This window comes from Ixodes scapularis, unplaced genomic scaffold (genome assembly GCF_016920785.2).
Source record: "Ixodes scapularis isolate PalLabHiFi unplaced genomic scaffold, ASM1692078v2 PGA_scaffold12__126_contigs__length_90152505, whole genome shotgun sequence".
Taxonomy (NCBI): Eukaryota; Metazoa; Arthropoda; class Arachnida; order Ixodida; family Ixodidae; genus Ixodes; species Ixodes scapularis.
This window is the reverse complement of record NW_024609838.1, coordinates 77,554,367-77,577,869: the sequence shown is the minus strand read 5'-3', so window position 1 is coordinate 77,577,869 and position 23,503 is coordinate 77,554,367. Positions and strand designations below refer to the sequence as shown.

At 43.1% G+C, this 23,503-nt stretch overlaps 1 protein-coding gene across 1 annotated transcript in view; it reads right to left on the bottom strand.

The window, feature by feature from the left end:
• Nucleotides 1–22,432, bottom strand: part of LOC115329322 — a 40,974-nt gene extending 18,542 nt beyond the window's left edge. The window contains exons 1-4 of the mRNA XM_029990885.2: nucleotides 22,322–22,432; nucleotides 3,548–3,699; nucleotides 3,395–3,459; nucleotides 2,491–2,580 (exon numbers count right to left, since the gene is read on the bottom strand). Of these exons, the coding sequence (XP_029846745.2) occupies nucleotides 2,491–2,580; nucleotides 3,395–3,459; nucleotides 3,548–3,699; nucleotides 22,322–22,417 (403 nt within the window). The 5' untranslated portion in view covers nucleotides 22,418–22,432. The remainder of the gene's footprint in view (nucleotides 1–2,490; nucleotides 2,581–3,394; nucleotides 3,460–3,547; nucleotides 3,700–22,321) is intronic.
• Between the last annotated feature and the right edge of the window lie 1,071 nt (nucleotides 22,433–23,503).

Genomic DNA, 23,503 nt, shown 5'->3' with positions numbered 1-23,503 from the left:
TGTACCGTACTGGTCTAACGCGACACTGGGTGAGGGATTTGTAAATTACGTGTCTGCCTCGGTAGGGATGCGGGGAAACATGGCGGTGCACCGGTGAGTGAGCGCCACTCGCTTTAAAACTAATATGTCGTTGTAGCTGCACTATCGGGCGCGTTAGTCAGTAACGAATGGTGCAGGAGGCTTTCGCTTTGCCTTACGTCACTTAAATCGCAAAGCATGAGCAATGAACTCGCCGCATTTTAAAATAGAATTTCGATGCTGGCCATTCCTAAGCCTAAATGAACGCGATAATTTTTGGCACGGCAAGTGGATTTGGAAAGTGGATTGCCTTGACCCAATCGTCCGGGTATTGATAGCACACAAAAGCAGACAGCGTCCAAATAGACCTTTTACGAAATTTTCCGAAGACCGAGGTCCGTGCTACAAGTGTAGTTACACGCGTTTCACGTGCTGGCGTCTGCAATACTAATTGTTCTAAAGCAAAAAGTCTAAAACAAATTTGCCTTGCACGCGCGTTCGTCAAAGCCTTATTGTGATTATTTACTTCGAATATTTTATAAGAGGAAGGCCATCGTACGCGGACCATAGAATCACACTTTCAGCGTGCTCCCCGATACTTGGGTTATATAGAAAAAGGCCTATTGGGAGGCTGTCTGCTTTTGTGTGCTATCAATACCTGGACGATTAAGTCAAGGCAATCCGCTTTCCAAGGACAATGCCGTGCCGACAATTATCGCGTTCATTTAGGCTTAGCGACGGCCAGAATCGAAAGACTATCTAGAAAAAATGCGGCGAGGGCGCTGCTCATGCCTTGCGATTTAAGTGAGGCAAAGCGAAGCCTCCTGCAGCATTCGTTGCTGACTAACGCGCCCGATATTGCAGCTACAACGACATATTAGTTCCAAAGCTAGCGGCGCTCACTCACCGGGGCATCGCCATGTTTCCCCGCATTCCTACCGAGCCAGTCAGGTGATTTCGAAATTTTTCTCCTAGGTACTGCGGCTAACTTTAGCCGCGGATAGCGCTTCGAGCAAACGTGCCCTGATGCCGTTTGGCTAGGATTTTCGCGTGGCTTCATAGCTGGGAGCTGGCTGGAGAAAAGATTAAAGGCGCCGTTGGGCGGCAGCTTCAAAGCTGATGATGTCGGCTCGCTCCATGACACAGTTAATGCTTCCGCATTAAAAATATTCTTGCGCGAAAGCGCGACACCAGAGCCTTCAGATTGTGGAGAATTACATAGAAGAATGAAAGACACACCCAACTGTCTGTTCTTTTTTTACACTTCCATCCAAAAGGTAAATAAAAGGTTCATCCCAATGCAAAAAAAAAAAAAAAGAAAAGCTCAACGCATTCCCCTGAAGCAAGTAACCGCGAAAGCAAAGAATTATTTTGTATCTTAATATAGTGACACCTTTCTCCGGTAATCTGGAAGGCCGTGCAAAAAAGCACAGTGATCCTACAACTAAATGCAGGAACGGTGTTGAGCATGCGACATACCTTTGGCACGCAGATTTTTTCAGATCGGGCAGTCTGGCATCGGCAAGAGCGATGAAATTTCAGAAGGCAAGTGGGCGGTTTCATCGAAGTTCGCATAATTCAGAGATCGTTAAGTATTTAGCAGAGTGACAACAATTGCTCTCCTGAATATAACTCCATCATGATTGTAAGCGGAAAATCAGATCCGTTGGAACGTATCGCAAAAGAGTTGGTTAGTATCCCTTCTGCAAAAACTGTGTTGGTATTTATTTCGTTGTCACAGTCAAACAAGTCAGGACTTTTTCAGGTATAAAATGTATTTTGTGTGTATGTGTTTATGCTGTTGTGCTACGAGAAAGATTGAGAGGAGCGGGGGGCCGCGGAGGGGGGGGGGGGGAGGTTTGTGTACTATCACGGTGACTTGTTGGGTTCCGGGAATGCATCCTGTGGTTGTTTGCGAGGGAAAGGGATTTTACTGTTTATCTTTGAGAATGTCGCCAAGATGACCTTGTAAATAATTTTCGTCGACGACTGAGGTCTGCAGCCTTCGTAAATGGGATCAGTCTTCAATAAACTATTATCTGTGTTCGAGTGCGCTGTGTGTTGTCCCATACATGTATGCGTATTTCTTCTTTCTTCCCAGTCCCAGGCTATGTTTTCGCGAGGAAATCACTGTCTAGTGCATTTACAGGATTTCGCACGCAGAACAAAAGTCTTAGAATGCGTCTTGTTTGCTAAGTGTGGGCGACGGGCTGTGCTTTCTGTTGCGTGGGCGGACGCAATTTGAGAACCCATCACTTTTTTTTATATTCCCCACTAACTTTAGTGCTAAATTGTAGCAGGAAAACGAAATTCGTCTATTTAAGTACTTAATAAATGGCACGCAGATCATATTTTTGTGCTAGCTAATCAGTTGCATGTAGCAATGCAGAGTGAACACAGAAAAGGTAGATGTGCCAATGTTTCGAACAGTCGACCTACGCCACTTGTGCTCAAGTTAGTTTTTGCACCCACCTTTAGTATATCTGGGGTTCTTTATTACCATGCACGACTCCATATTGGAAAATAATACCTCGCGTGCAGTCGTTGGTGGATATGATTTTTCTGTTTAAAAAGTAGATGAAATATGGTCAGACACATATACTGAAAGTATTTTACGAAAAAAAGATTATTGCGAACAACCCGAATAGCGAGCAACGTGTGAATATTTTGTAGTTATTGCTGCGGCATTTTAAGCATTGCACTTAATCCTAACCGAAGACGACGGTCGATAAAACAAAAATCACCCACGTCTCAAACGCAGCGTTTCGGGTAATAGTATACATAATCTTAACCAGTTCAACTATTTATTATACTTTTCTTTTTTTCTTTTTTGAAGCGTAGCGGCAGTCTCGTAATTTGTATATTGAAGCGCACCTATACTTTCGAGGTTAGGACAAAACCTTAGACTGCATAGTAGATTGAAATGATATTGATGGCACATATACTAGTTAACCTATTCTGGCAAGATGGAAGCCGGGACGTCGAATTCTGGTATATATTCATAAAACATGCAGGGTATTACTAGCGAGAACGCACTTGCTCAAAAAAAAGCATTAGTTCGGAGTAAAAACACAAAAACTTGTACCAGTGTTTTGACAAGTAGAACGAACTGGAGGAGCAACTACCACCAAAGGTGCTTAAGTAACGATTGAATTCCAAAATGAATGATCGCTCATAAATATTAGCGATTTACCCTAACTTGGTGCTGATATAGCTATAAAAGCTACGTGATTTCCTACAAACTCACTGAATAAGTAAAACGAAGTGAACTTATAAGTAAATATGCATCTTATTAAAAAAAAAACGAACGCTGTTTGTTATAAGACTTTTGCCTAGATTTAGAAAATGAGGTTTCATAGGAAATAGTTCGGCTTACTTCGATGGGTGCCCATATGAACTGTGTAGTTGGTCACGATTTTCACATAGTACGGTTGATAATGGCTGCAAATTAAACACGTTAAATCTCCGATTTGTTTGTAACATACGAATGATACAGATTTTTTAAAATATAAACGCATTTAGTACTCACAAATGGCCGTCCATGTAGAGGTGAAAAAAAGCATACATTCCGAAAGTTTTGTTTCGTTTTGTCCGATTGTAGAACTTTTGATAACCACAGGTTAAATTAGCAAAATTTAATAGTGACTGAAGCATGTACGTTTCAGGTAGTTTCTTCATAACCTGCAAAAGTATTTACATATTCTGTACAAATTGTGAAATCATGTCAATTTAAGCACCTGAAGAAACTGAAAAATGACTAGCTTTTTTTACTATTATATTCGAGATCGAACCGTGTAGCCACCCTGCGGCCGAAATTGGAACTAGGCGAAAGTGGTGATACCGACCGCCGTGCGCTTTCAGAAGCATGGATCTCGACGACGCAAGCCCGTTTCCGTCTGAACTGAGCTCTCCTCATTAAACGTTTGTTGTTTCTATTGCCCTTTTTTTCTACGAAAGGTTGTGTTGCACCGTTTCACGTGCGTGAAAATTCAGCAAGGCGATTAATATTAACTCGGAAGCTTCCCTAATCGTAGTGTTGTGGCCTGTATACAACCGCTGGTCCCTTTTATGTTTGTTATCCCGCACAAACCATTGCTTTCATAAAACATTGAATGTTGGTGGCAGCTGCAGTTTGACTTAAAAAATTAACCCGTCTGATCGCTGCCCTTTTATGGACTTATCAGTTGATAAATCCGTTAGTTGTTTGTTGACCGGTTATATTGCATGAAAGACGTTAAAATATTCGTTTTTTTTTTTACTATTTTTGTTATGCCATATTGCATTCCCATTTTAAACTTCATTTTGTGACGCCTGCAGAAACATCAACAATGAAAGCCCCTTAAAGAGAAGTCATTTTTAAGTTATTATTTAAACGGTATAATCACCCTCGATGACAATCGCAAGCCGGCTGAAGTGGTTTACATGAGTACTAAACGAAATAAACGCGTCAAAAATATCAAAGCCCGCATTTTTTTACTTTTTCCTTATCTTCTCCAGCGCAAAATTTTAAAGGGCAAAAAAAAAAAGCATCGTAATTAAAGCATCACTTGAATAATCGAAGGTTATTTGATGAACTGCCCAGTCCCGATACGCGTTAGCTGAGGGCGGAGGGAGATCGAAAAGTAACGCGGGAGTCGCTAGCCCTCATTACTAAGAGAGCGTCGCTGCGGCAGGCGCTGTGTCGTACTGCTGGGCCGTTTGTTGAAGTTGCAGACTCTGCTATGTTAGAGTAGAATATTATTAAGTCCAGAAGAAGTTTGTTTCACTTGTTTTCGTTTTCCTGCCAACGAAGAGTTTGCGGATCGTAACTAGAGGAGGTACTTTGTCCTCATCGCAACCTAGTTGATTTTTTCCGACTCCGAGAAACTTAGCCACACCATGAAAAATAAAGAGAAAACTTGGCTGAGCAGGACTGTATAGCACGGTAATTTCTAATACAGCCCTAACTTTTCTTAAAGCTAAATATTTGTATACCTGTAAAAGGTAAAATTATAAAAATAATAAGAAGAAAAAATCATAGAACTTGCAATATCATATCCCAGAGTACACGTATTATGTTATCCGGGTTCGAATTCATTGTTTTGTTCAATTATCATGATGATGAACAGATGCATCTATTTTAAAAGAAACAAATATTTAATATAAATAGTGCAGTTCACCCGGAGACCGGCATCCGTCGCGGTGATCCATGCTTCCTAACGTCTGCCTAGAGCAGACGACGCATCCACACGCGCGATTACTTAAAATTAGGCCATACACTGGCAACACAACTCGATCTTCAGATAAGAAATGAACCGTAGTGCACCATTTTTTCTTAAAAATGCCTCTTTAGCGATATTAGCCGAAAAAATAAACGCGAGAATCTACACTGTTTCGCGGCTGAACGTGGAGGGCCTGTCCCCGCTTTAATGATGATGACAGCGCGAGAGTAGCGCCACCTCTAGGTCGATCACAAGGTCAATAGGATGAGTAGGAAAAACAAACCCCAAAACGTTCAGCCTTTCCTCTTTCGTGAACAAGGAAGACCAGTGGAGCTGTACTCGACAGAGTTGCCGCAACGCGCATGCACCCGGTTCGCGCTTCTTCTCGTCCGACACGCCGCCGATCGTGGATACGTCTCCGGCGAACCAGAGTCGGTCGCAGACGGCGCACGTGACGCCAAACGGGTCCTCCACGAACTCCCTCCGGAACCTCAACGTCGCACCCGGGAACTGTTTGGCCGGCGTGGAGCGTAGTTGTCCCCGGACCTGGCGCTTGCGCTTGGCCTCCCTCGCACGATCGCCGTCCGTGGCGTTGGCCCGCCGGCGCCCTTTACATCGCTGGTTCTGTTCTTAACGGGGGTTTCCCAGGCGAGCGATATGCTCTTATTTGGCAAGGGAATCCCAAGCGCTGGGCGCAGCGGAAGTCGAGGCGACAGCGGCTTTGCGGCGGTTGCGGACCCATTCGCGCTGCTGCGTACGTCACCGCTCCCTTCCGCAGCCTGTCTTCTTCCCCCAAAGGAGCGCGCGGCCGACCCATCTTGAGTCCAAACCGCAAGTGATAAGAGCGTAGGAAACAGCGCGCAAAACAGACGATGACGAAGAAACACACGTGACGAGCGCTGCGCTTGTTCCGTGTGCTTCTTCGTCGTCGTCTGTTTTTCGCGCTGTTTCCTACGATGAATTCCCACCAACGCGCCCAACTATACATTCTTCTATGACAGCTGGAAAGGTTGCCGCCATCTATGAGCAACAACGGCAACCAGACTGGTGTTCTGCTTGCCGCCGTCGCTTATAGATGGAGGTAGCTCTTCAGGTAGGTTTGTGTCGACATGCGTTTGATACCAGACACGATCCTGGGATCCTATCCCTTAACAGCTTGGCTGTAAAAGAACACGTACCGCAGCATTCCTTTTTTAAAGCGAAAGCTTTAAGGAGCTCGTGTCGCAGAAAAGCTGACATTGGCGTCGGTGTCGGTGGGACGGGAAGATCCTTTATAATGAAGTTCAATAAAAAGGTGCGAAGAAGCTTGACAATAATGATTAAATAATCAATGGAGAAGAGGAAGACGGATGACGAAGGACCAACACAAATATCCAAACATAGCTGGGTGACTTGTGCGCAACCGAAAAAGTCCGCATGGCCGTGGTGTCAAACGTTTGCATTCAATTACATGATCATTCATAACCTTAAAAATGCAAGCTGTTCCCCATTGTTGGTGTTAGACTGGTGGCGGCAGATAAAACCCGTTTGCTCCACTTACGCCTAACTCCTAGTTAGCTCAGTTGGTAGAGCGCTCCAGTGGAAATGAAGAGATCACTCGTTTGGTATCCAGGACCAGGCGGATTGTTTTGTTTTTTTCGGACGCGGACCAGTCGCCTAGCTGTTTTTGGAGATTTTTGTTTGTACTTTATCCCCTTTGTTCCCCTTCTCTATGGATATCCGAATGGTCTCTTGGACAGCGTGTTTGAACACATCTACACAAAACTAAAGTGCAAAGCATCATGCGCTGGAGGAACACAGAAGACAAAAGCTAAACAAAATATCGCGATAGTACCCTACATCCATGGAATAACACAAAAATTAAAAGATAGCTGCGGCGCTGGACGTTAAGGTTGTGTCCTCTGCACCACACAAAGCATTTTCAATTTTGCGTAAGGTAAACCAGGACATCAACCCCATAAAAACCTGCAAACTTTTTCACAAGACACACTATTCCTCATGTAAAAAGGAGGTTGTATATCATATTCTTTTATCGTGTGGCAAGTGTTAGATTCGCCTAACTGACAGATGTATTAATGACAGGAAAAGAGAACACGCATCATATTTAAAAGGCACAACCACAGGTCATCTACCAACCCATTGCCGCAACTGTGAATGCAGTGCCAAGTTCAGCACCATCGCAAAAACACAAGAACCAGTATTTTAAGGTGAACATTTCCGGAGACATCCGCCTGGCTTGGCTAAACGTTATAAATAATGAACAAACGCCAACCAATCCCTAAAAGGTCGTAGGTATACCCTTCGATTTTTAGGGATTGGTTGGCGTTTGCTCTATATTTATAAGAACCAGTAAGTACGTGGGATGATCAAGACCATGGCCATAGAAGAAAGCGAAGCGGCGTCAGTCAGCGAACCTTCGATTAAGTTGAATACCAAAAATATATATATATATATATTTGCGGTGTTTTTGTTGAGGTGAAGAGCGGGTGATTCAAGTTTAAGTTAGGTTATACGATATAAGTTGTGTTTTTTGTGGCTTTTAACAACAACAAAAAAGAAAAAAAAAGTACAAAGTCAAGGTTCAAAAAAAGGAAGCAGTATTAAACCACGTTGGTAGTCAAGCGGCATGTCTGAACCCTTTTGCCTTTACATTATTTTCTGATAAGTTCAGCTTGCCCTAGTATAGTTTGCCCTATTAAAGAGCAAAGGCCGTCGGCAGCGCCGGATATTTGCCCCCGCGGTACGAGCGCAAACTAAAAGAGTGACTCAGCGTCGACAAATCAGCAGTCTTCGACGTCACAATATTGTAGACGAGGGGATCGGTCATAGAGTAATATAGTAAACGTAAAGAGAGGACACCGGAGCCGATTCGCGGCCCAGATAGTGCGTTTAATACCCTCCGCTATGTGGCGCTTTTCTGAAATTTGGTTAAAATTAATAAGAACTCTTTCTGTGAAAAGTATTCATTTTTTAAATGGCAATGCTTTAATATTGTTTAAAGTACTTAAAACAACTAAATAGTTTAAATCAAATACGTCACAAAAACCACGTGATCAATGGCGCCTGCCATGACCTGCCTGCCTGCACGCCGTCGCCTCTGCATCATTCTGCATGGCCTCTGCTCGTCCCTGCGTCGTTCGTCTGTGCCGTCCATCTGTGCTTTCTGCTGCATCACGTTCGGTCGACTTTGCATCAATCAAGGTGACGCATGACCGTCCGCGTGCTCGCATGCTCGGCGTGAATTCGTGGAGCTGATCGGTTCGAGCTCCTCGCGCTGTTGTTTCTGCCGGGCTGTCTGGCTGCACTTGAATGTGTGTGTATGTTGATTTTTTATGAGACTGTTATAAAAAAAGAATTTAACCTACGATCCTGCACACAACATTGTCCATGGGTTTACAGATGACGGTGTTGAACGAACCTCTAACATTGCAGATAGAGCCTTGGTTGTTATGCTATCTGAAATTTCCAGGAGGTGCGTTTAGCCCCTTGCATACATTGTTGTGCAAACTCCAACAACGTTTTCTTTTTGACGCAGTCTCCTCATTTCTCTCATTCGGGAGCTTAAAGGGGCGGTGCAACAATATTCAATTGGAATGTTTTTCACTTTACACGAGTCTACTGACACTAGTGGGACTCAAGGATACTCGCACGTAACGCCACTGACCAAGAAACTCCTTTGTTGCGCTGTAATTTCGAGGACAAAACCGAGTGTTTTCATTCAATCTCTCCTTCGAAAAACCTGATGACGCAGCTGCGCGGTAGCAGTACCGCCCAGTAACGATATTTGAATACGGCTCATAGATTGGACCCGAGCATGGCGTGGACAATCGGTTTGGGCTTGTGATAATCGATAGCTCGAGAAACATTCGGGTAGTGTCCTGTGTCCAATCGCTGCAATGGCGACAACAGCCGAACCATAACAATGTCTGGAACTCAGCGCGTGTCCTGTGCCTTGCCAACCCCAGTGCATGGCTATGATCAACATTGGCGGCATATAATCGGCTCCAGAACACGGGGCCGCTTGTTCTGGCTGCGAGTTGAGGGGGTGAACTCTGCTCGTTTTTCTTTATTTTTTTTCTGCGACTTCGATTCTGTGTGGTGAAAACGAACGGGTATTTCACAGATCAGTAACGTCAGGGATTCGTTCTAAGCGGTATTTGCGGAAAATACAAATATCAGTGCATCGCCCGTTTAAGACTGTTGGCTTCACAGTAAAGGCTCTGGCCTGTGGTTAGGGGGCTTCAAACGTAAGCTTGGTGTGTGTGGTGATAAGCCATTTTTTTAAGTTGACAACGGACACGTTTACTTTGTCTTTGATGTTCCGCACCTTCCCAAAATAACCAAGAGCAATCTCCAAGCCAACAAACTTTGCATTGGAAATGAAGTCATTGAGTGGTCTTCTGTTGTTTAACTTTATTGTTCTATCCATGAGATGAGCTTGCGATTGGCTCCGAAACTTACTGAGAGACACATTTTTTCAAGAACCTTTCTGTAACATGGAAGAAAATTGTGCCCCACACGTACTGAGTGCCTCACTCTTTCTTGCAATCATATCCCCTGTTTATGCCAAGGAACTTCCTGAGGCAGCCATGGCTACAGCCTATTTCTGTGATAGGATGTACACACGTTTTGATTGTCTAAATAGCTAAAAAATTCAGGAAGACAGGGCAGAAGTTGCGTCATGCCATTCTGAAGGGAGAATCTGAAATACTTGATTTTCTCCACCAATAACTCTGATGGATTTCAGCATGGCAGTTCCAAAGTAGGAGGCAGCCATAAGCCATCATTGGGTGGAAAGTTACTATAAAAAGTTTCCTCATGCTCTGGGATGAGCTTTCAAGCAGCCATAACTTTAAGTTCTTACTTACACGACGCCTGCAGCAAGACACACTCGAGAACGTTTTTGGAGCTATATACGACAAATGCTGGGCTGCAACGCAAACCCAAATGTGCATCAGTTCACCTCAGGACTAAAACACCTCTGGATAAAAAAACTGTTCAAACTGTCGGACAATAAAAACGTAGAGGATGACAAGGATGGACCTCCTAAAGGAGTTGCAAATATCTTCGCACCATGAAAGTTTAATTTCAGACATTGTGGAATTTCTTCCAATTGATTACTTCCCGCCACTAGAGGATATTTTTAAGCTAGCATCAGACATCAGGTTTAACATAATTGATGACTCGTCCACTTTTTTATTACGTTTGGGGCAATTTTATCAAGCTTTTGCTTGAACAGACAACTTACAGCTGTGGCTGTTCTCAGCTGCTATCGGATGAGTCTAATAACTTGACCAGGCCTCACCAGTACTGTCTTTTTCCTAAAGCATACCACGTGCCTGGAAAATTCTTCGGGAACTTAGTAGTACCATCACAGGCTGCCTTTTATTTCATTCAGCAACTAGAAAATCACTTTCTTCCCATAATAGAGAGTGTGATACATGTTCGAGGAGTGTGTGTCGCCTTGTAGAGCACACTTTGAGGTCTGGGTGGTTTTAGCCTTTGCCCAGAGGAGTTCCACAAAGGGTTTTTAAAATAGTTTTGCAGAATATGCTTGTGTTGACATGTTTGATTTCTTAACCGGAATTCGGATAAAGTTCGGTTGCACTCCTCAGTGGCTAAAAAGAACGAGACAGGTTTAACTGTTAATAGTGTATTAACACAGGTGGTTGCCAAACCAAAAACAAAAAGTGCTTATTAAGTGGGCGGTGCAGCTTGCTCTCCAAATATTTGTTTCCCCTTTTTCCAGCAAATGTGTATCACGGCTTCCTAACAAAAATATCTGTCCACTTTCTACAAAATTTCGACAGAAAATAGTGTATAGAGGCTATAAATATTTGAAAGAAAATGTATCCACTTTTGTATCCACTGCCCATAGTTTTTTAGCCGCTTTTTTCTGAACCCATATTTCTTTCCTGAACAATTTCGGGGAATGTTTTGGGACGTTGAATCTTGTCAGATTTCGAATAGAGTTCTCATTGTTTGGTAATGGCTCGCCCGCAGTGAGTTTGAGGCTATGCAAATTGGTGTTTTTTTTTTATATTTGCCGGAAATCGGGAATTTGTGCTATCCGGCGTGTGCTTCGCACTGTTATTATACTCTTATGACTGGTAATGATAGCGATGTCTTATTTATTTTTGCACTTACTTCCCGTACCCGAGTCGGTGTGAAAATGAATGTATCATACAGCATGTCCTCCGTGGAAAGGTTTTCTTAACTTGGTTCCGCAAAGAAACTATTGCGAAGTGTACGATATGCCGAAGTCCTTTATATGCATTTATTTTTGTGAGTATCGATCTCTTTCGTATAAAACATACAGAGCTTCTGAAGTAAATCATGTATACATGAATGTGGTCCAATAAAATGTGTTCGAACCACTTACTGTTGTTGACTCCAAAATGCTCCACCAGTCAGGAGTCAATGCGGCGATCGTGTAACTTCAATGCTTTACAATAGAAAAAGAACAAGAAATATATATACTTCTGCTTTGTGAAGTAAGTTGAAATATTGTTTAACAGATTTTGCACGGACTCGATCGTAAAAAATAAAAAAAAGTGCGTCAGTATTAAAAAAAAAAAAAATCAGCGGCTTCGGGAGCCAAGGAGCTCCCGAGAGTTGAGCGAGGCGAGGATGAAAGCGAGAGAAAAGGGTACCGGAGAACCGGAGCAAAAACGCCCAAACCGAAACCGAAACTAACTTGACCGGAAACGGAATCAGATTCTACTTAATACTACCCGCTAGGAGCGCTACCTGTCACTGGTCTATTTGGGCCGCTGGGGCCTATGGCAGTGTCCGCTCTTTACCTTGTCTATATTACTCTATGGGTCGGTGGCCGAGTGGGCTGAGCGCACACCAGCTCACAGCAGGTGGAGCGAAAGCTGGCGCTGCAGAACCCAGGATCCTTGGTTCAATTTCCACCCCTTCCCGTTTCGATCTGGAGAAGCATCGTACCGGCGTGCGGTCGTGTATCACTACTGCGTGGTGCACGTTAAAGACCCCAGGCTAGCGGTTGTACTGCAGTGGCTACATTTCTCATCTACAGCTGGGAGACACGTGGCCATTTGAGGCAGGCCAAGTTCGAGGCTGTATAAACATACACACAACCCAATTTTAATATTGGAAAGGGCATTTAAAGCGTGAAAACGAAGCGTTCAGTTTCGCAGGAGCAATGATCGCAAATACGCTATTTGCTCTGGTTTGAAACGCGCGTTCTTTCTTTCTACCGTTCAATATGGACGTGACGAAAAGCTCAAACACTCCAAGTTTTCAGTCACCAAGAGTTACACCTTTCTACTGTAGCGCCGCTAAAACAATTTTTAGAGTTCACGACCACCGCTAGTTGCTGTTTCGAGGCTTGAGATTGGCAACGAAATGCTACCCTATTCAGACGAATGAATGATAAAACTCTCCCAATAAAAGGCTCTGGCACGAACAAGCTGAACTAAAACTCATTTCTTTCGAATTGTTACGTAACTATCTGAGGAATCGGGCACAGTTTGCAGTAATTAATTATACAAATTTCGGCAGTGAATATATACTATATGGAGTTTCACAAGAACCCACGTTGGGACTTGTGTTGTTTCTTTTCTATATTACGAATATTGTATCCATCCCTCGCACTTCAGACGTTGTTATCTACGCGGATTACTCGAATTTGTTTTGCTTAATTCAAACAAATTAAGAGCCCTTCCTTCCCGTGAAGAGGGAAGTCCAGCGGAGTTGGCCAATACCACCTAGAAAACAAGGCCTCCGTATGACGTTTCGTTAGTAGATCCCCGACCCGCCCCAAGCGACAAACAGCCCGAAGCTTGACGAGAGTAGGGGCCGCGTCCCAACTACGTCGCATTCATTGGCGGCCGCAGCTCTGCGCGCGACTGCTAAGAGCGAGCTGAGCGAGCTCCCAGTTCATTTGCAACCTGCATGCGAACACTCCCTCGGCCAGGAGCGCGAGCTAACACGCGCTCCTGGCTTTGAGAGGTGCATTTCTGGCGCGGGCTAGTTCTGCGGAAGAACGCTTCAAAGCAGCGACCCGGAGTACAAACAGCGCTTTCACAAATGGCGTCCAGTGCCCTTCGCACAGCAGTAATGCATTTTCACTCCTGCATTTGACATTCCATGTGAGTGTCCAACTTCATCGTATGTTATAGCAACAGACACTCGGCGTGAGCATCATTTTCATTATCTGCTACACAAACCACTAAAGCAGACGATAGAGCAGGCGATGGAGAAGGCGATGTCGCAGGCGATGTAGCAGACGATGGTGCTCATCCGGGCTAGCTAGGGGGCGCTGAGGGGACCTACTAGTGATGACGTTTAGAGGAGGAAAGGCGCAGGCCTTGTGTTCTAGGCGGTATTGACCTGGCGCTCTGCTGGGATATGCTATGTCGAGCTGGGAGCACCGGCAACGGCGGTTTCAGGTTGGTGGTGAGCTCATTCTCGCTTCTGGGCGCGCCGACGCTCCGCGTACTCCCGCTGCTTCTCTTCGGAACGTACAACACGGGTGAGAGCCATGTGAAGTCTGAAGTCCAACTGATAAGGACAATGGCACGACCTTCGGCAGGTGGCCGCCGAAGAGCGCGCGGTATTGCGCAATGTCACGGGAAGATAGACAACGCGCGTGGAGAAGGCGCGCGCGTGCGGCGCCGGCGTCTGCAGCATTAACTATACAAAACTGTCGTCTACGCATGGTCTGACCCTGGAGACGATCTGCCGAAGCCGAGCCATATACAGCTTCGATGTAAAATCTTGTGGGTGTCCACTTTAGCCACCGTCCGATCAGGCCCCGCCTCGACCGCCCGGGAGGAGAACACGCAATGCAATGTACGGAAGATCTACTGTGTCGCAGTTGAACGACCTGGAGGCAGCGCCTTGTCCTTTACCGTTCCGTCGCCGACCATCCACGAGCTCGCTGACCGAGCTCGCTGACCGAGCTCTGCTTCGTGCCGTCCTGTTCTTCTCACTTGGGCCCCGCAAGCCCATTTCTTGTCCCGTCTTGGCCACGATCCGCACGATATTATATCTGACTTTAGGGGCGAAGCTCCTTAGGGGCAAGCCATGTTCGTATGTCCGTCCGCCGTCGGGTGCACGTGCTCCTGCTCGTGAGCTCACGTGCTCACGAGCACGTGAGAACGTGCTCCCGTGCTCGTGGAGGGCAAAAAAAAAACGGATCTCCACGTGGTAAATGAGGCGAAGCTCTGGTGGTGCTTGTCTGCGTAGACGGTGAGCCGGAGCATGGCGAGCCTTTCGTTCGTTTTCATCCATGTCAGAAAAAAAATGTGTAATGGAACGTGGTTATATACAGATTTGAGCATTTGACCACAGCGTGACATGTATGAAAACGAACGAAAGGCTCGGCATGTTGCGGCTCAGCATCTACGTAGAGAAGCACCACCAGAGCTTTGCCCTAATCAAAATCATTCACCACGTGGAGATGCGGTTTTTTTTTTGTCATAAATGTATCTAAGATATCTATCCAAATGGCGTGATGCCAATCAGCTTCTTGTAAATTTTATGCTTCTATTTTTATGTTTTTATTTAGTTATACGTACTGCGAGCCGTGAGGCGAGTGCACGAGTGGTACATATTAGACACACAGTCATGTAATTTATACACGCTTAAACTTTACAAACTCTTTTGTGAACAAAATCGCATCAGTACAGTTTACTGTACATCTAGGAAGGTTATTCCAAAGATATATACACCTGAGAAAAAGAAAGTGCTTAAACTTATATGTTCTATACCAACGTGGTTTCCCATTTTGATTATGTTGCGTTTTCCTCGGCATAGTTTCATAAAGGAAAATATATTTGCAAGCGTCAGCCTGTAGTGCAATTAGATTATATAAAAAAGACTTTTATTTTACTCATTTCCATGCTGTATTTTATGCTGGTTAAAGTTCCTCGGGCCTTGAGTTCGGAGACAGAATCTGTTGATCTTTAACTGTCATAAATAAATCGAACAGCTTTGTTTTGAATTCTCTCTGGACTATAGATGTATTTATTTATTTATTTGTACATACTGTTGGCCCGTGGGGCCGTGGCAGGGAGGAACAAACACACACACAAAAAAGAGTATGACTCATACCTCCAACAGAGATGTTTTGACCGTTGAATGGTTCCCACACGGTGCTCGCATATTCAATGGTTGGCAGGATCATAGATTTGTAAGCAGCTAATTCAACTTCCCCAACTCGCATGTCCCAACTTTCTTCTAAGCATCCACATTTTTTTAAATGCTTTCTAAAGATATCTGCTCAACATGGAAGTTCCAGCTTAAGTGTAATGTGAGGGTGACCCCTAAGTACGTATACTCAGTTACTTTATTAGGTGGAAGACCTTCAACGCTATACCTAAACGTTAGCGTTGTTTCTTGAGTGTTACGTCCATATAGTCTTCTTCATATTAAATCCATCAGCAACCGATCATTCCACGTCGCTATCTTACGGAAATGTATGTACAGACTTTGTTGGTGATCTATAGAAGAAATATTACAATAAATTAGCGTGTCATCCGCGAAGTGGCTTGAAAGTTATCGTAGAATCGAAACCGTTACCGATGTCACGGATATCAAAAGATGAAAAGAAAGATACCATGCACTGGGTCCTGGGGAACACGGGATACTACTGGCAATGGGTCAGCTGTTATTTTGTTTAGGGAAACCAACTTTTCTCGATCTGATAACTATGCCTCTAACCAATTTATAGTCTGGTTGTTCTTGAGTATGTGAAAAAACTTGTATATTCTGACACTCTATTGAAATCTTTTGTGAAATATAAAAATACGACATGCCTCTGCCCTAACTTATCTGTGGTAATGCTAAGGTCATGGAAGACTTCTGTTAGCTGCGTAGTGGTAGAAAATCCCCGTTTGAAGCCATGTTTATTTTTACCCAGGATGTAAATACTCTCTATGTAGTTCATCAACTAGTTAACTATTTTATGCTCCAAAGTTTTACAGCGTATGCTGGTAAGTGCAATTGGTCTGTAATAGATGTTTTTTAACGAAATTCAGTGCAATTTGGTGGCTGAAATGGCGGTTCACCTTTTGCCGTTCTAATGGCGGCAATGAACCTTACACTCAGTTTCGCAAGCCAACCGCAAACGAGAATGTTCTCATCACTGTACAGTTCTTCTCGATCATCTCTTTCAGTGTCGATGTCTACAAAAATGTAACCAGTCAGAACGAAGCGCCAACCCAGAAAGAACGAAGTCTTTATGAACTTCCGTACATAAAGATGATTCGGAGTCAATTCTCGGCAACTAACACACTAACTGGGCCTAAGTACTAGAAATGAACGCTACATCTCTTGCATTCAATTCCTGCTTCGCAACGTGCTAATGTCTCGATTGCGTAGGCCTCAAATCCTCTGCTTAGATGCATCTTCAACGTGTTCCTTTATCAATCAACAGAGGGCCGCCATTAGTACAGCAGACGTGCCATTTTTCATATGATGATGATAGTGGTCAAAGTGGCCAGTCTGAATTTCGCAACAAGGTGTTTTACCTACATTTGTTTTATCGCGTAGTTGAAATAGGCGGAATCAATGTTCCGCGTTGACAGTCACGAAGGACCTGACCTTTGCTGAGTGAGACGCTGAACACTATCTCGAGTTGAGGGGAACACTCATTTGCATATCTTTTTTAAGAACATATTCGGTATCTCGTCTTGTCCTGCGGACTTTTTATCGTCAATATAAAGTAACAAGTTAAACATGCCTTTAATATTTATTTTATGTTTCCTACGGCAGGGTAACTATCAGAAACGTGGAATACGGGAAGGTGACCATCATTCCGCGTAAACACAGATTGATAATATAGATTAAATTATAAAGCAATCAGACCTATATCTGTTATGATATAATAGTTTTCTACAATGCTGGTCACTGTTCCCTTTGATTGCGATAAATGCCACCAAGATTTGTCGGGAGAAGATCTCATAAATTTTGAAAGATAATTATATGTATATATATATATCGGGTGTTTTTGCGAAGACTCAAAAATCCTAAAAATTAGGGCGATTGAAAAAAGAAGAATCTCTCTTCGGGAACAAACTACCAGCCACGGCGGACGCCAGGAATTGCCAAAAACCTACTAATTAGCCAGATAATTAATTAAAACTTGCTAATCAACTTTTTAATTAGTGGAAATAGACATATGAGTCCAATTAGAAAGTTGCTGAGCGTTATCGAGAACCACTAAATCAGTCATTTTCAGAAAGACTTTAAGCGCTTGAGAAGAGTAGTAGCGCACTGAAATTACCACTCGTGGAGCAGGTACAAGGCTGAGGCTAGATAAGAAGCGGAAAAATCGCGCGGGCGCCTTACCGCAACCGCTAGCCTTCTACCTGCTCCACGAGTGGTAACTTTAGTGCGCTACTACTCGTCTCACGCGCTCAACGTCTTTCTGAAAATAACTGATTTAGTGGTTTCCGATAACGCTCAGCAACTTTCTAATTGGAACCATATGTCTATTTCCCCCAATTAAAAAGTTGATTAACAAGTTTTAATTAATTATTTGGCTAATTAGTAGGTTTATGGCGATTCCTGACGTCCGCCGTGGCTGGTAGTTTGTTCCCGAAGAGAGTTTCTTCTTTTTTCAATCGCCCTAATTTTTAGGATTTTTGAAAGTCTTCGCAAAAACACCCGGTATATGAGCACCTGGCACTTCGTACCTCTAGTCTTAGACTACTAGAATGAATTGGCCCTTCCTCTCGCCTCTCAGACGTCTCCTTCTTTCATAGCTGTCGCCGCTTTCTTCTCAACCTATGTCTCAGGCAAACAATATCAACGAAACAAAATATATTCTTTCATTCTTCAAATAATAAAACCACTAATCTTACTAGCTTGATGATATTTCAGTCACAATCATTAAAGTGCATTTCTGATTACAGGTATTTAGGGGTCCAGTTTCATGAAAGCCTACGGTGGACGTTCCATTTAAGTCGTCTGAAACGTAGTATCGCACAATCTGCATTGATACAGAATAGATTTTGAAAATTACTTTCTTTGTAGCCAAAAAAGTGAACTTTATTTCGATAATGTTCATTCGCGACTACATTATCGCGTTTGTTTGGGGTTACATATAAATCTAATATTACAAGTCTGAACTTTAGGTAGGAAAGAGGAGTGCGGTTTCTTCAGAACTTACCGAGTTTCGATCATGCTTTTTCCCAATTTGAACCAAATTGTATACTGAATGTTGAGGATTTATAAACACAGCAAAAGTCAAAATTTAATTTTTTTTTTAAATTAGCCGACACCTTATCATTGTTTTTCCTCATATACTGCGCTACACACTACAATTTTAGACAGACGTTTTGTAGAATGTATTGCCAGAACACAGCTATTCATTAGTCAAATTCCCAGCCTCCAAAACTTTTACCTGACATATTTGATATATTGGAACTTACATCCTCCTGCAGACCTTCACGAAGCAATCGAAAATATATATCTTAAATCATGTTCATTGGCTTTTAATGATATTTAGTGGCATCAATCGCTTTTATTTCGAAGTTTTGTTGTTGCGTTGTATGTTTTTGTATAACTAGTGTATTTTCAATTTTCATGTTGTATTTGTGTTGCTCTGTCACCTTCAATGGAGAGAGATCATGCGGTGACCTCACAAACTCCTAAGATCACTACGAAAATAACATCACACACCACTAAAACTGGAGATTCCTAAACTGCATAATTCTGCTTCCAAAGACAATGACGGCTTATTTACAGCATTTCCATGTTTGGTAATTGTGTTTGGTTTCTTCAACAGGCGATTGTGGTCACTTTTTTTGTTAATAATGTGGTTGTTTATTTTCACAATGGTACGACATCATTACACGCCTTAAGGTGATTAGAGACTTCCGAGTACTAGTTTCTGTTTTTGAAATATCGTTTCTGTTCCCCCAGCCTATAATAAATGCAAATTTTTGTTTGCCCTTCGTAGCATATCCTGAAATCAAAAGGGACCTTGTAGGCTGCACCGGAAACAAATGTGACATATTTGTCCCTGTGTTTCTTCATGGCACCTCTTTAAGCTGAAGCGAATGGAGTCAAATGTTCGAAGTTAATATTTGTGCAAAAAGCCATGCGTAAACCAAACTTACCGCCAATTGATTTCAAGTTGCGGGATAACTAATGAAACAAAAAAATACAACTACGAACTTTTTCGTTCTGGATTTTTTTTTTTTTAATTTCTTGTTTGATGAAGCAATACAAAAGCTGTTTGGTCAGGAAATCCCAAGGGCATCTTACAGCCTTAAACTGGGGAACATAATCGTTTCAATCATGCGGAAATAAGACTTTTTGAGCGCGTTATTCATCATTATTGAAACTAAACCTGCGTTTACGTGCTTCGAAAGGCAACTATCAAAATAAAGTACTAGTATTGCCTTTGTCTTTCCACACCTCCGACAAACCCCCGAGACTATATTGAGCTGGAGGTCGAAATACTGCTTTACGTTGTTTTCAGGCCTCTCAATGGAGAACCTTAACTCGGGAGCCTTCTTGCACACGGTATTCTCGATGTAAGCAACCAAGTTTCAGTCAATGGCACAAGCCAAAATGTCACCAAATATCTTTTGATAAAGATTGAACCATGTTTACATCCTTTATCAACTCATTAATTTTTATATACAAGCTTCGGATGTACATTTCTGAAAGGAAAAGAGCTACCGCCAAACATATACATGCGCCTTGACGTTGGATGAACCTTCGCCATTATGATTTACGACTTTATATCTAAAATATAGCTCATAAATCTCTAGAAAATCGGATATCTCTTTACCAGACTGGGACTGGAATCGAAATAAATTATACTTCAAAACAAGACCGGAGACCTAGGAAGAGAAATCGCCGATTAAAGTGAGTATTATAAGTAATTGACTTTCAAACAAAAAGTAGCGCAAGGCTTCCGATGAAACGGTTAAAAATGTTATCTATCACTGCAAGAACTAAGTACTAAAGGTCTTTTGAAGTCTATAAAAGACAGGTCATTTTAAAGGAGGAAAGTGTTGCTTCCATTTGCCGCTAATCAGTAAATTTTATTTTATATCAACATTTAGGCAAACAGGTATGCTGTATAAGCGCGTTGTTATATCTTTAATTGGCGCTGAAATTACGGACTCCTTTTTGAAACACTTTCTTCCCAAAAACTATTCATTTTAAACCAGAACCAAGTTCATAATTGTCATTATCAACACCACAGGGGTGTTACGTGAAGATATTGCGTCCCTGGTTGGCTGCTGCTGCTTAAAACATCTCTGAGTTGCCCGAGTTGCTCGTCCCTTTCGAGCCGGACCCGATCTCAACAACTGGTGTAATAGCGCGAGGGTCTAGGGAAAGCTTGGGAACAACTCGCCAGCAACACCGAAATTGCTGGGAAAATCGCCCTGTCTGAAGCGGGCCTAAGTGACTTAATCTGACACCTTGCCACCTAAAGTACGTCTATATTGCCGTATAACTAACTTGAAGTGAGTTACATGGCCACACTCAGTGTTTATTTAATGGTATTTATTTCATTATTGTGTAAAGCGTAAATCGAAAACCTGTTGGATGGCACCTCCTGTTAAATGACCACAGTGCTACCCAAGTTACCTGTCTATCGTTTAGTATTCTCAGCGTATTAACAGTCGCGGAAGTTTAAATTTTAAAACAATAGTGAGCACTTAGGAGGAGATAAAATGATTGCAAGTGTTGCTTCGCTTGATTTGTGTTTGACTTCTCAGCAAATTTCTTTGAATCTGAGAATGTTGCGGGCCGTTTCTTCGTTTGTTGTCGCCATGTTGGTCCTTCTGCACGCCCTCTCAACATACCAGAACAAGTCAGTTATTGCTCGTTTCAGCACGTAATTGGATTCAGCGTGGTCAACATGAAGATCGTGATGCGCCTTGAAAATATCAAACCATCTCCTTCTAGGGGATGGGACTAGATCCAATTTAGTACGCGTACATTGTGAATCGAGGCATTTCCGTGGCCTGATACGATGGGCTAAATCAATTCACTGAGGTACTATCGCACCTGGGTTGGGTTTACATGGATGCGATAGTAGCACATTGAATCGATCAGGAACCAAGCGGCTCAGCATGGTGCGTGTGGCAAGCTATAACTCCAACTCATATCTTTTTTAGCGCCCTTTTACGAAATCTGCATGAGCATTAAAGAAAGCGAACCGGCTTGAACCTTTCAACAATCGTCGCGTATACGTATTAGTCGGCACAAGGAAAATTTCCTCCAAACCGCGAATGGAGAATTTATTACTGTGTTCAAGTTTGATTAAATCTTGTTTAATGACCAACCAAGTGGATGTATTCCCGGTTGTGTTCACTCAAAGATGCTTAATGTATCCGTTGGGCGGCTGACGGAAAGGAGCAGTCCAGTGGGTTTCTTGAGGCAAGCTTTAACAAATTGCCTATCTTTTCTGGGTAAGCGGCTACCTGCTTTTTTGTTTGTTTGTTTTCCGCCTCGCTGGACTGCTGCATTGTGAGATACCTCTTCTTTAAAGCATGATCCAGACTTCGGTTTCCATTAAGCAGCTTCGTAGATTTCGTTTGTTGCGATACTTTTGCCAGATCGTTAGTTCGAATCACGATTAAGAATGCCTTCTTTTGTATCGTTACCCATTGCCAACTATGGGTGGCGTATCCTTTACCCTGCCTCGGTCTGAGTGTAACGATTTTGTATCACACTCGGGCGTGACACCTTTCGCATAAAATACCGCCCAAAAACACAATATGTGTTTAAATTTATTGTCGCGGTGATGCGGGTGAGGTGAAGTCAGCCGCAACCTGCGACGCCAGATTTCCTCTATACAGTGTGAGTCTTCGAACGGCATACATATACACATATGAACCTTCATGTACTGCGGTGCAAGCTACTACAAAAACTCTGTGCTCATTACGTCGCTATAAACGGGTTACAGTCATGTCTCGTTAATATGACCCACGTTAATGTTGGTCGCCCGCTATCTCTACACCATTTTCGGGGGCAATCTGGGAAAATGCGTGCATTATTGTCTCGTTATTATGGACAACTCACATAATGAACGAGTTTTTAGGGGAACAGAGGTGTCCACATTAAAGAGACTTCACCGTATATGTATGTTATTTTCTTACCTCGTTGGCATCAGGATAATCTCCTCCGCTCTCTTTAGGTAAAATAGTATCGCAATGAGATAAGAGCGGTATTCCCAAGAAGACAAGGACAATCATTGCCTCTTCAATTTCAAATATACAGATACGTTCGAACAAGGTATATATCTGGGTATAGTGCTCGGTGTTTCTAACAATACAGTACCTAAGGCAAGATCTTCTGTTCTTTTTTATTGAACCTGTCAATCAGCTGCTAAAGTACAAAAGCTATTGTCCACGTAATAAAAAAAAATATTCTCACACACCTGTCTTGCGTGGAAAAGGTTTCGTCTTCTGTTTAAAGGGCGAATGGAATGCCCATGTTCTACGTATACCAGAAACATGCCGTTACAAATTGCGCCTGTTAAGCTATGAGGTTCAAAAATCTTCACGAAAAGAAAATGCGTTTAACCCTAGGTATATTTTAAGCATGCACCGCCGATGTCTATCAACTTCTCTCGGAAGGTTATTGTTGTTGCTGAAATATTACTTTAGTTTTTGTTAATAAAACGTGGCACGACAATTTTTGGATTAAGTTATACGACTTTGCATGTGATAATTTAGGGGTTGACAACAGCGATCCCTCTTGACTAGAACGGACTAGGGAAAACAAGCAAATGAACATGAGCAGTGCTGTGTAAAGCGCGAAATGCATGTGAGCCAAAATCGCAACGCAGCGCGCCGCCGCGCGGCGTAAGTGTAGAAACCACCATTGACATCAACCGTCGTCAAGGTTACGCCGCTAAGCGGCGCGTAGCAACGCGACTTGGGTTCACATGTGTTTCACCCTTCGATTCGCAGTACATTCGCAGTACAATCGCAGCGATAACTGCGACACGTCACGGCGAAGTGACTGGCCATCAGCGTCTTGTTCACGCATCGTGGAGAGCGTGAACAAAAAAGTGCAGAGAAGATAGATGTTTGACCATTTTGTTTCGAACAATTTCGTTTCTTTTTTTGTTTTATCCGTAGCGCGTGAAAAGACGTTTTTCGTCGTGAGCTATTGGCATTGCCAGTGCCACGACGGTGTTTTGTTAATATTCATTTGCCTGTATTTTTTTTTTCTGAGACTACGTGCGGTGGGCATCAGGTACAACGCCAACCGTAAGTATAAAGCGGGTTCACACTGTGGCGCAGCTCTGTCATTTTCTTTCCGGCTGACGATAC